This window comes from Phyllostomus discolor, chromosome 7 (genome assembly GCF_004126475.2).
Source record: "Phyllostomus discolor isolate MPI-MPIP mPhyDis1 chromosome 7, mPhyDis1.pri.v3, whole genome shotgun sequence".
In the NCBI taxonomy this organism is placed as follows: domain Eukaryota; kingdom Metazoa; phylum Chordata; class Mammalia; order Chiroptera; family Phyllostomidae; genus Phyllostomus; species Phyllostomus discolor.
The window spans coordinates 125,923,142-125,936,155 of NC_040909.2; the positions used below are offsets into that span (position 1 = coordinate 125,923,142).

The window sequence follows — 13,014 nt, forward strand, 5'->3', positions numbered from 1 at the left end:
AAAATATTCTCCTATCATGTGCAAGGAAAGAGAAAATTGGAAGAAAGCTTAAGCCATGACTTTCCTCTGAACAGATTCCAGCTCTTCTTTACCTGACCTAAACCCTCGTGCCTGTTCTACCCCTCCCAGTGCCACCTGCAGCTCGCCCCAGGGCTCGGTGTCCATGCGGCCTGCTGGCTCTGAAGGACCCGCCTCGGACGTCCCCTTAGCTCACGAACGAAGGAAATAGGGCCCACACTCACAGCCTCGGACGGAAGGAGACAGCGCAGGTGAGCATGCAACGAGCAGGTGCAAACAAGCGGCATCCATGAAATAGCACATCTCTACCTGGAAGGGCCTCTCTGCTAACTCTTTTTCAAGAGAAGCTGGAAACTCACTTTTAGCCAAATACAAAAAATGTTAAAGACTTCTAAAGACCAAATAAAGATGCCTCAGTTGAGTGAACTGAGTAAGGCCAAAAAAAAGCCCCATTTGTGAACTTTAATCTAGGATCCCTAGAGGCTGAAGATAAGTCACAGCTAGCCTTAGTTCTTTCTATGCTCCTTCCGTGAGTCCACAGCCCTCAGCCCCAGGCCAGGAAGACCCTCTCTCCCCCCGGGGGGGGGGGGCAGGAAGAGAGGAAGTTCCTCTTTTGCTGCCAGCTTCACTCGGGTTAGGTTACAGCTGTGCCTGCCATCAGAAAGGGAGAGCAGAAGGCGCCCCTTCTCTCAGAAACATCGCCACACACAGTGGCTGGGTTCCATTCTTCTTTTCCAGGTGTAAGTCAAAGGGTTTTTGCTGTCCGGTTTGGGAAGGCTATCTATCAAATATAAATAATGTGTCTGCAGGACCATGGTATTTAGATCCCCAAATACATGCAGACACAAACCTTTGGAACACTGTCACTTGTAAAATGAAGGTTTTCTAAATTCTGATAATAACACTGTCGAATTTAAAGACTTGCTCAGTGGCTTTGGGTACTGAACAGCATAAACACGTTTAAAGAAATTACAAAAGCACATTAAAGAATATACTCAGAATGTAAGTTTTCTAGATGAGTCTATAAATAATATGCTGGTATACATTTTGTCTCATGACATAAAAGGGCTGATAGCAACTGAGGTTAAATTGTCAGGCTTTCCTATTCCCACCACCTGCCCTCTCTCTCCTCCTCAGCCTTCCCGTATGATGCCAGGAGAACAGTAAGGCTGTAAAGAGAGAGTCCCCCCAAAATAAGAAATGTATTCTTAAAGAACTAAGGCACGATACAAAGGTACATCATTGGCACAGAAAGGTGTTACAGTGCGCTTCTACACGGGTTAGTGTGCCCTATCACCGAGATAAACCAAACACAAGTATTCAGGTGATTTTCTGGAACAGGAATTTATTTATTTGACTGTTGAAATTCAGTCAGTCTTTATGACTTTTAAAGGCATAAACGGCAAGCAGAATATCATTCTCAAGCTGTATCAAGAGATGTGAAACACCCTAAGTTTTATAATTTTTAAAAATGTAAAAAACTGTTCACATCTCATAAAATTTTAGGAAGTATAATGACAATAAAGCAAAATTACACCAAAACAAAACAAATGAAAGAAACCCCTCAATACCCAAGAGACTACCAAATCAGCAATGGTTAAAAAAAAAAGTGTCAAAATCCACTTGTCAAAGTAAGTGCTCAAGTCTCCAGCTGACTTCCTTCTGAAATGCATCTTGTGAACCTCCCACAACAAACACACAAAGCACACCAAGAGATGTAAGCACCCAGCGGCCTGGGGTCGCAATACCAAAATACTCTGAGATGTTGCTTTTGTTTGAAGTCTCCTCCTAATCACAGTTGGTTCCCCAAGCTCCTCAAATCAACAAACAGTTACTCTTCTGTTTATATCATAAAAACATGGTTTATACACACAAAACCCATCCATTGAAATTTTAAAGCCAGATTAATGACTTTTGGAAAAGCTATTCATTAAAAGTGATTTTGCTTATGTATCTTGTTTTTCACTCCTTGTTCCTCCAAAACTTGAAGACTGGATCTTTTCATCCCCATCAACTGTTCCCTCTTTATTTGGATTATAATCTCTTTTCAAACAACAGAAGAAGCTGGTAAGCAGAAGACAATGTAAAATAGTAGAATAGGTAATAAACGGATCTCAGCTGAATCACCTTCATAAACAAGCCTGATTAATGTGAAATCATTTAAAAGTCAAAACATGTTCATTTTCTAGGTACAGCATGACTTGTCATGATTGATCTGACTGCAAAATGTTCAGGGGAAAGGAGAGAGGAGGAATAAGTAAGTGGCTGGTATCTGTATTTTATTAAAGGACAAAGGGACAGATTTAACGATTCCTACGGAAGCTGACACTTTCATATTTAATATTCTCAGGAACAGCACTACAAGGGAAGAGCAAAATGTAACATAATGGGGGTCTTTAAATGACATGAGATGATTTTTCCCCTTCCTTTCTACTTTGTCATTTCCAAGTTTTACAAAGTAGGAATATATTACTTTTGAATCAGTAAAAAAAGTCTAATTTAAAATAGCCCTTATGTTAGATACTTCAAAGTCAATGTGTTGCAAGAAAAACAAGTCCTCAGATCTGTATTTTTAATGTATTTTTAAGTGAATACATTTTTTGTACACCTGAAACGAATATAACATTGAATATAAAAAAAAAAAAGGAAAAGAAATTCTGTGAAGTTCATAGATTTGTTCCTGAGCAGAAAAGTAACAACAAGCACAGCCTCACCTGCTCCCTTCCGAGCGAGCTCCATGCCCCACGGGGGCTTGGCGGCGGGCGGGCAGTCCCCGGCCGGGGAGTGCTGGGGCATCAACACGGGCCGAGCGCACGCCGGCCGGTACTTAGAGAGCCCTAAAACACCAAAGAAGGAGAAGGTGAATGAATTTCTTTGTTTCCCAAAAGGAAAAAAAAAAAGCCTGATAGATTTTTATAAGCTAACCTCTAAACCAGAAGCAGTTCAACAGTAAAATTCAAATAATAAAAAGAGCACTGTTTTTACTGCTGAAGATACCATTTGCCCTGACTCTGTCAGGGTTGCTATATATTTAAGTCTGAGAACAATACACATTCAAGACAGACAGTAAGTCTGACTGACCTGCTGCACGTATAAAATGGACTCTGTTCTGGGGCAGAAACCATGTCCTGCTTCTTAATATCTATAGAGAACTCGGCACATAGTAAAGATTGTTAGCTATGCCCCTACCCAATTTGCTAATAAATTCCATTATAATATTTACTCAATATTTTATAGATAAAATAATTTAGGGGTTACAGAAGGTATTTAAAACAGGAAATGTTTGAATGGTGTAATATGAACGGCACTGCAGTAGGTATCAGGAGACCCAGGTTCTGATTCCAAATTATCAACAAATCAGACACATATACCAGAGGAGACATTTCTCTCTTTGTGTCTCAATTCCTTCATTAGTCACGTGGAAAAGTTTTAAGATTGGGGTCTAGCCCTGAGCTGGCTATTCCTGGCTGTGTCCTTTAGGGCAAGTCATTTGCTATCTTTCTGGGTACATTTACTTAACTGTATAATGGATAGATAAATAATTGTTGAGATCTCTTACAATTATAAAAGCCAAGAAACTCATGACCTGTCAGTTTTCAAGTGTATCTCCGGCTCACATCCTACCTGAAGTCAGTTCCCAAATTCTGCTAGCCCACCCTAGGTTACCAGAGAGTGAAAAATGGTCTAAGTCTCATAACCAAAACTAAGCAGAAAACCAAACAAACATGAAGAAGACCAAGGTGGATAACAGGACCTTTTCCAGAAGGTAACATGTTAGAAAAAAACTCATTCAAATGTAAGTATTATACAAGACAACCAGCATGGGGTATGAATAGGATTTTCCAATAAAAAGAATCAGAAACAGTACCCAGAAAAAAAAGTCCTAATTTTAAAAATGTATTATAAAATAAACATAAATTATTTTATAATTAACCTTTTAGGTTATCGCATTTATGACAATAAAACTATGACATACAAAAAATGATAATAATAAATGAAAATTAATGAATTACACCTTATATATCACTACAAATTAATTTTAGAAGCATAATGTTGAGTGAAAAAACCATGTAATATCAAGTGTTATTCCATTTTCAAAATATCAAAAACTGTGAGCAAATATACATCTACATGGCAAACAATTAAAAGGCTGGTGTGGCTTAGTGGATTCAGAGCTGGACTGAGAACCAAAGGGTCACTGGTTCAATTCCCAGTCAGGGCACATGCCTGGATTGCCAGCCAGGGCCCCAGTAGGGGGCACAGGAGAGGCAACCACACACTGATGTTTCTCTCCTCTTTCTCCCTCCCTTCCTCCTCTCTAAAAATAAATAAATAAAATCTTTTTAAAAAACAGAAATAAAAAAGCAGCAGAATGATTAAGAAAAAGAAAACTAAAATCAAGACATTATTTCCTTGTAGTGCAAAGGCAAGTAAGCAGATACAGGGAAGATGCAAAGAGGGAACCGCAGTGGCATGGAGTAAAACACAGATGTTACGGTGAGTGGCAGGGTCACAGATTTTTAAAAAATTATATTTCACAACTTACATGCAAATTATATCTAAGCTTTATTCCTGAAAATTAAAAAATGTTGATGACATAAACTATGTGTAATCCCTTCAAAAAGCATTATGGCATTATATATCAAGAACTAAGACAATCCGAAGTGAAGTATCTCATTAATATATCTAAAACTAATCATTTCGCCAACAATATATTTTGGGGAATTTTTAAAAAAGATTTTATTTATTTATTTTTAGAGAGGGAAGGGAGGAAAAGAGAGAAACATCAATATGTAGTTGCTGGGGGCCGTGGCCTGCAACCCAGGCATGTGCCCTGACTGGGAATTGAACCTGCAATGCTTTGGTTCGCAGCCCGAGCTCAATCCACTGAGCTATGCCAACCAGGGCTTATTTTGGGGAATTTATCCAAAGAATGTAATTTGATAAAAAAGAAACAAAAGCTTTTGTATGAAGAAATGCAGTGCAGAATTACCTGTAACAAATAAAAACCAAAAATACCTAAATGCCTACCAACAAGGAAATAATAAGGTAAATTTTAGTATATCAACTCAATACTATCTCAGATATTTTCAAAAGAAAAGGTTATGTTTGAGAGACATGTGCAAAAATCTATGATATTATGTGAAATAGGCAGGCAAAAAAAGAGAAAGTAGCTGTTATTTTGAGCAGCATTAACTTTAGTCAAAGAATTTTAAATATAATTATGGTTACATTATTAAAAACAAACTAAATATGATATTTTATTTTAACTTTTAGGTACTCGAGAGAGAAAGAGGGAGAGAAATTAAAGCTATTGGAAGGAATATAATGAATGGATTAAAAAAAATCCAGAAGTATAAATATACCGAATGTTAAAAAATAAAATGAAAAATCAAAAGAAATATTTTTTATTTCTTTGCTCATGTGTGTTATAATCTGAAACAATCTAATATTTTATTTTATACCAGCTACTTTCAAACTTTATAGTTTTTCATTTAAAATTGAACCAAAGCCCTGGCTGGGTGAGCCAGTGGGCTGGAGCACTTCCTGTACGCCAAAAGGCTGCAGGTTCAATCCCTGGTCTGGGCACAAAACTAGGATTTGGTCCTTGATCGGGGCGTGTACAGGAGGCAACTGATCAATGCTTCTCTCTCACACTGATGTTTCTTTCTCTGTCTCTCTCTCTAACATCAATGAACTTATCTTCAGGGGAGGAGTAAAAATAAATAAAAGCAACACTTGTTAGAACAGCGATAGGCGAACTCTCTCGATCATCCCCGTGACTGCAGGATGCTGATCTTACCTGGAGTCGACGGCCTTTCAAGCATGTTTAAATGATGAGAAATGAAGGCCTGGCTATCGTGAACAGTGTCCATATCAATCTCTTCCTCGTCTTGAGAACTTGAAAACTGAAACAGACACATAAAAACAAAAGGGAAAAAGGGCTGTTACATCACTTTACATTTGGATCTTAGCTCTCAGGAAAAGTAGCAGAGAGGCCATAGGCTATACCCCCAAATAATCTTAAAAGGAAAAGTAGTGTCTTTTTTCCAAAAAAAGTATTAAGAGAGAGAAAAGATTATGTGGTCCAGCCTCCGAAAGAAGCTGACTGAAAATTACTGGAAATTTAACAGCAACTACAATCTATTCCTATGTTACGGGAGAGTAGGGAGCTGGGGTAGGTCGTGTACACGCAGTTCCTCCCCACACAGAGAAGTATGTGATAACAGAAGTTAAAGGACCGGTTGGGATGTCTTAGAGATGGACATTTGGGTTCTTCTATGATGCAGCCTGTCCCCTCTGTCACCAAGGAAAAACCATTGCAAATATTCACAAAGATTTACAAGAAGGTGAATATCCTACACTGTTAATACAGGCTTAACCTGTATTCCTTACTCTGATTTTGAGTTTGACTTTACTGCTATCCTCATTCTTCTCCAGTATTTGACCAGGTTCTAGTGGGGACCCCAGTGGTGTATCAGCCTTCCTCTTCACTCCCTGCTGGTGAGCTGATACATTACATGATGCTTCCTTGGCAAGGTGATCATCTTCCTGCGGCAATATTTAAGATCAAAATTAGACTTCTGAAGACACATAGCTTGTGTTATAGCTGAAAACTAAGAGCTAGAGCAACCATGCAGGTTAGAGCAGGCCCACTGCCTGAGAGTTGTCAGCAATGGGCTGAACGTAAGTTCCACCTTTTCCTGTCTTTTTTTTTTTTTTTTTCTTGAGAGGTAGGGGAGAAAAGTTGTTTAAGTGAACTTTCAGAGTTTTCCCAAAAGAATGTATCTTTTGGTGCATTTTCTCCCAAAGACTCCAAGTATGAATGTAGATAAATTAACATATATGGGTAAGACTTATAAACATACTTATTTCCACAGATTTATAACTATTCAGATCTATCCATAAGAGCTCTTTAATGGGACACTTCTTTTTTCCCTATGGAAAGATTTATGTTACATCTTTATAACCCAAACTCCAGGATACATTTTAAACTTACAACAAATAAATTCAATCATATTTCAGAAAATCTAGGTGAATAGTTTTAAATGACTATTTCTAACTAGAATAAAGATAATCTGAGTTTTAAAGTGTCAAAACACCAGTAGGGGATTGCCAGGCAAGAAACCTGGTCTAAATATTGGTGAAAAATGAAGCTTGACATATTGAGGACATTTTATCATCGATTAAAAAAAACATTTCTAAAAAATGTTCTTTAAATTACAAGAAACTGAGGGATATGTATCCTAAAGGTCTTTCCACAGAATGTCTGGTAACTTTATAATGCATAGTTAGAAATAGCAAACACACACACAAATTTTAAATGTAATGCATAATCTCCTCCCAAGTCAGATTACTCATTTACCCGATCATTCGTTTTCTATTGATCTAATTCAGGAAGCCCTTGTCAAGCACCTGGCACATTCAGAACTGTGCCAGAGATGACACAGAGCAGGGGGAAAATCAGGGCCCTTGTGTTCACGCAGTCTGCCATGACCCCACGTGGACCCGAAGGGTAATATGGGACAGGTTATTCATTCTAGTGCTCTACTGCTCGAAGAAGACATTCTATGCTCAAGGACAAATGATCGTTACATCATCACAAGAGGGGCAAATGGACTGGCAGCGCTACACAGCTGTCAGCACACGCTGTAAACCACGTCAGCCAGCAGATTTTTAAAAGGTACAAAACAAACTGTGAGTGGCTTTAAAATCTGTCAGTTCAAAAGAAGAGACTCTCTTCTCTAGATAGCTCTACACAACAAAACCACATCTTCTCTAACCCATGGGACTCTTACAGGGTTCTGAAATCCAACCAGCTGTGCGTGGCTACTTGGATTAACTGCAGCCTCCGGGTTGCCCGCGATGGCCTCCGGAATTATGGTTGGATTCAAGACGGCTTTTTTCTCTTTTAGATTGAGAACCAACCCCAGCTCGGGCAAGGGCAAGCAGGAAGGTCTGCTGAGGCCAAACAGTGTGAAGTACAAGTCCACAGCACCACACCGCAGCCTCCAGTCATGCGAAGTGCCTGAGAAGGAGAAAGCAAAAGGATACAACTCAACATGCACATGTAGCCACACATGTTTAGCTGTTCCTGAACTTGTACAGAAGGAAGAAGTGAAAGGGTTATGATGCTTACAGGGAGCCATTTCCTGATATACAAGCCTCACTGACAAACCCTCTGCCCTAAAGATGCATCTTCTCTTAGCACAGATGCTTATAAACTGCTCCAGGAACAATAAATGTTACTGAACGAACTAGTGAACTTTAGAACTGGGAAAATGTTTTATCACCACACCATTCTGCTTTACAAAATGAATACCTAAACGGTATAATAAATATATCCTTAGGAAATGATTTATATCATTTCCTAATGAAAGATGTAATAACAGATGTGAAGAAACGTGTAATAACTATCTTAGGAAAAAAAGACAAAAAATAAGCCATGGCTCTTAAATATGGAACACCTGTTGTAAAATGAAAATAATCCAATCATAAAAATTTTTTTTGGAAAGCCGCTGCTGTCTCACCAGAATTCATGAGCTTCCAAAGCTGATCCACCAGGGCTTCGGTGCACAAGGGAGACTCCATGTTCTTAGTAAATGGTGGGTTCTTAGTCAACATGTTTAGAATCTTATGTCTGAAAAAGAAAAGTTAAATGTTTGCTGACCATTAAATAAAAACATTAAAAGTTACCTGTACCTGTAGTTCCTTCTTCCTAACTTATCCTCTCCCTTCTCAGATCTGGCTTTGTATTTAGATTTAGTTGCATTTCAAAAAGTTGATGTTACATTCTAAAGATTTACCACTGTCTTTTTCACTAAACAATTTGAGTGGGCTTGTTCTGTCTAAACTTGCTTTAGTGCACAATGAGGTCTTCTAAAACCCAACTCTGTATTCTTAACCGGCCTTTCCACCCCACCTTTAAAATGAACATTTTACCGTTAGAAAAGTTTACCAAAAAGACTGATCAGTAAACAAAAAATCTTAAAACGGGACAAAAAATGGAGCAAGAAGAAGCCTACATTTGAGACAAGAAAATGAACATAAGCCTCACTATCACAGTACCTTTGTAGAGCAAAGAAATGTGCAGGAGCATCTGAAACACAGAGATGGCGAAAAGGTTTCCTCAAAATAAGCTGACCTTCAGAAGAGGCAATTCATAAAAAAGCATCCTTAGGGATGGCAACAGTTACACTGCACTAGGGGGAGTTTTTACCTTATGTGGGAGGCTACTTGAACACACTACAGAATCTTCCGAAAAATAGGGCAATGTGACCAAAACAAAATCTGAAGAAGAAAATGTCCCATGCTGTGAGAAGACACCATAAGAAGAGGGCAAAGAAAGAGAAGCGGCAAGGAGCTCAGACAGGAATTTAGCACTTGGTGACGGAATACAAGCCAGGCCAAGGACAAGGGCTGCAACATTCCAACCTCAGAGTAATGGAACGCTTGGATATGATGGAGGAACAAAGAAGCTTCCGTTGTAATTTTTAATGGTGCTAGCAAAACTTTAAAAAAGGTGAACCTGGGAATTTTTTGTATCTAACTGTTGGTGGAAAAATATCCTATGAAATGAGTACCTGAGAAAGAAACGGGAGAAAAGGGGGCTGCTAGGGTGCAGTTAAGTCACTTGATCCCTTTTGGCTTCAGTTTTAGGTCCGTAAAACTGAAAGATGTGGACCGTCGCTGTCGACATCCTTTTGTGCTTGGAAATTTTAAGAGCGTATGAAAGACTGCTGACAGGCTGTGAGAGCAAATACGACTTTATGGTATTCACTCGGATCACTGCAAACTCTTAACGGCCACACCCACTAATTGTGAAGCGTGCTCTGGGGATGTCTTTTAAATTATCACTAAAAGATCAGTAGTGATTAATACATATACCCCTTTTAGCAATTACATATTTCTTCAAAAGGTCTGTTTTTCTTTAAAGTTTAGGTGGCAGAAGACTTTTACAATAAAATATTTATAAGTGACTAAATACTCAGAGCAATACTCAGAGGAGATAAAGTTGAAAGGGAGACGATGAGAATCTCACGCTTAATTTTCCAGTACAGGCTCTCAGTACGTGTATGCTGCAGACATCTGGAACAAGCCTGAAGCAAACCCTGAGAAAGCCATGGGTTTATGTCATACTGACAACCGCAAAAACATCAAGTTTCCCTAGACAAGTCAGAATTTTCTTTGTGGGCTAGTCCAATACCACTGCCAATCACTATCTTTAGGAAATGGAGCCAAACCAAAGCCAAAAAAATGTTCAAAAACTCCCAGGAGAAAAAGCACTGGCTGTTAAGTGTGTCCCCTGAACTGATGCACCAATCATCTGCATGCTTGATTCCAAAATGAGAAGATAATTCCATGTCATCTTGAAAATTACCCAATCTAAGGCCATATAACTAATACGTATAATGTCATATGTCAATTACACCTCAAAAAAAAAAAAAGAAAGAAAATAACGATGGGACAAAGAGAAAAGAACAGAGTTCCTACTCAAAGTATAAAACACAGAGAAATAAAGAGAGACAGATGTCCCAAGACACCAAAAGACATACACATAAACTAACTGCCATGTTAACACTTCAGTGCCATTCAAGATTTTTTAAGAACTGCTGTATTTTTTGAACTATGAATATAACCACGGGCTAGATCAGCAATTTTCAACCCTTTCCATTTCATGCTATATATAAACTAATTACTAAAATTCTGCAGCACACCAAACCATTTATTTTTTGCCAATCTGACCAAAAAATTGGCATAATTTTGACTCATTCACATTGGATGGTTATTGTGCTGGACGCTGTCATTTTTTACTTGACAATCTAAAGGAAACGAGGTCAGCACCACTGACTAAATAGTCAGGTATTGCATATTTTTAAAAAAAATTATTGTTGAAAATCTCTGTGTTACATGATTTTAAATAAAGGCTAAAAGATTCCCTACTGGTGCTATAAGTGAACCACATCAATTAGGAAGAAAACATCAAAAATAATCATGAAATGTATCTTTAAACAGATTTTCCCCTCACATTATAAATAACAGAGCTCTTGAAATCTGAATGATATCAACAGTTCCACAATATTTCAAAAGCAATTATTTATATTGTACAGTCTATAATTCAGGGATACAAAAATTTTAAATATTACATAATTTTATAATCTGCTAAAAACTGTCTTCAAACATAATTCCAAGAGCTCAGAAATACGCATCTTAACGCCAGTGCTGCAGACGTGCACTGAAGACAGATGAGCGTGTGCTTAGCCTCACTGACACTGGGTTTACACCTTCTGTTCCTCCCCGCTCCCAGTCAGATCCGATCAGGAGCTTTCAAACGCGTGAGCTCCACCAGTAACAGATCTCAAGAGGTGTTCTGCCCACCGTCTTCTATATAAATACGTACTTCGGAATGGATGGTTATGAGATTATTATCCATGTCAACCTGACCCTTGCTGTGTGTCAACCACAATGACAAACCGTTTAAAATATAATTCAGATCACAAATGAAGAACTATGAGATATTAACAGCTAAACTTTGTATAAAGGATACTTATGCAATAAGCATCACTTAAAACACTGAAATAGAAGGTGACTTAACCAAAACCTCACTGCTATACCGAAATCTCCGTTAGAGTTAAAATGTTATGTGGATTCGGCTCAGATGCATTTCAGTGAGGTCAGAAGGCAGTTTATTTGTGACCTTTTAGAAGAAAACAATTACCTACCAACTGATGCGTAAAGGTGAGCAAGACAATTAATATCTAGCTCTGTGTTCTCGTTTCTAGTTGGAATGACTATAACCTAAGTTACACTCCAGCTTTGAAATTTTATTTTATAAAATCATATTAAAGTGAACAAAAATTTAAGTGCCTACTATGTGAAAAGAAAGACAAAATGATCAAAAAGTTAATCCTATTTGAATACACCATAAACACTCTATTTTGCAAAAGAAAGCAGCAGAAGACTAGAAGGACCCTGACTGGTATGGCTCAGTGGTTTGAGCACCAGCCTGAGAACTGAAGGGTCGCCGGTTCGATTCCCAGCCAGAGCACATGCCTGGGTTGTGGTCCAGGGCCCCATTTAGGGGCATATAAAGGGCAACTGACTGATGTTTCTCTCCCTCTCTTCTTCCCTCCCTTTCCCTCTCTCTGGGAAAAAACAAAGAAAGAACTAAAAGGGCATACAAAAATGAAAATAACACCAAGTCTATTTAAGAAGAATCAAGATTTTTTTTTAAAGTGAAGAATTTTCTGTTTTTTTTTTTAAGATTTTTTATTTATTTATTTTTAGGGAGGGGAGGGAGGGGAGGGGAGGGAGGGGGAGAGAGAGAGAGAGAGAGAGAGAGAGAGAGAGACACACACACACATCAATGTGCGGTTGCTGGGGGTTATGGCCTGCAACCCAGGCATGTACCCTGGCTGGGAATCGAACCTGCAACACTTTGGTTCCCAGCCCGAGCTCAATCCACTGAGCTACACCAGCCAGGGCTAAGAATCAAGATTTTATATGAGATAGAAACAAACGGAATACACCAAAACATTGTTCTTAATCACTTTTAAAGTAAATTAAATCCATCAGTAGAGGTTTTATAATTTTTGATAACTAAGGGATCCTCCAGGTGCATTACAAACTATTACATAAGCTTTCTTTTGTTACAATAGAGATCATATGCAAAATTACCGGAAATAAATTTTATTTATTAATAATATATTTTTAAATGTCTTTTCAAAGGCAAATCAAAATAAAAAGTCAAAAAAGGGCACAACAAGTGCATAACATATTCCTATGCTTTCAAAAATAACAAAGGCTTTGTTTCATGTATAATCTCCTGAAATTATTCAATTTACTTTAGGACTTATGAACAAATTGTAGCACAAAAACTAACCTTACATAGGGTACAGGGTCATCCTGAATCATATTGAGTAGCCATTGCAGTTCTTCATAACTCCTGTCCACTGAAAATAAAAATGAAGAAATATATTGTTGCAATTATAACAA

General features: G+C 38.2%; 1 protein-coding gene across 4 annotated transcripts in view; it reads right to left on the reverse strand.

The window, feature by feature from the left end:
• TAF2 (TATA-box binding protein associated factor 2) overlaps positions 1-13,014 on the reverse strand; it is a 53,733-nt gene that overhangs the window by 4,083 nt on the left and 36,636 nt on the right. For 2 of the 4 annotated variants that reach the window (XM_028533919.2, XM_036031379.1), the window contains 6 exons: positions 12,902-12,971; positions 8,550-8,659; positions 7,818-8,047; positions 6,415-6,570; positions 5,822-5,927; positions 2,733-2,855 (listed from right to left, as the gene is read on the reverse strand). In XM_028533919.2, coding sequence (XP_028389720.1) covers positions 2,733-2,855; positions 5,822-5,927; positions 6,415-6,570; positions 7,818-8,047; positions 8,550-8,659; positions 12,902-12,971 — 795 coding nt within the window. Of the gene's footprint in view, positions 1-33; positions 93-2,732; positions 2,856-5,821; positions 5,928-6,414; positions 6,571-7,817; positions 8,048-8,549; positions 8,660-12,901; positions 12,972-13,014 lie in introns of those variants that run through there. The other 2 variants (XM_036031378.1, XM_028533920.2) reach the window with 2 other exon arrangements.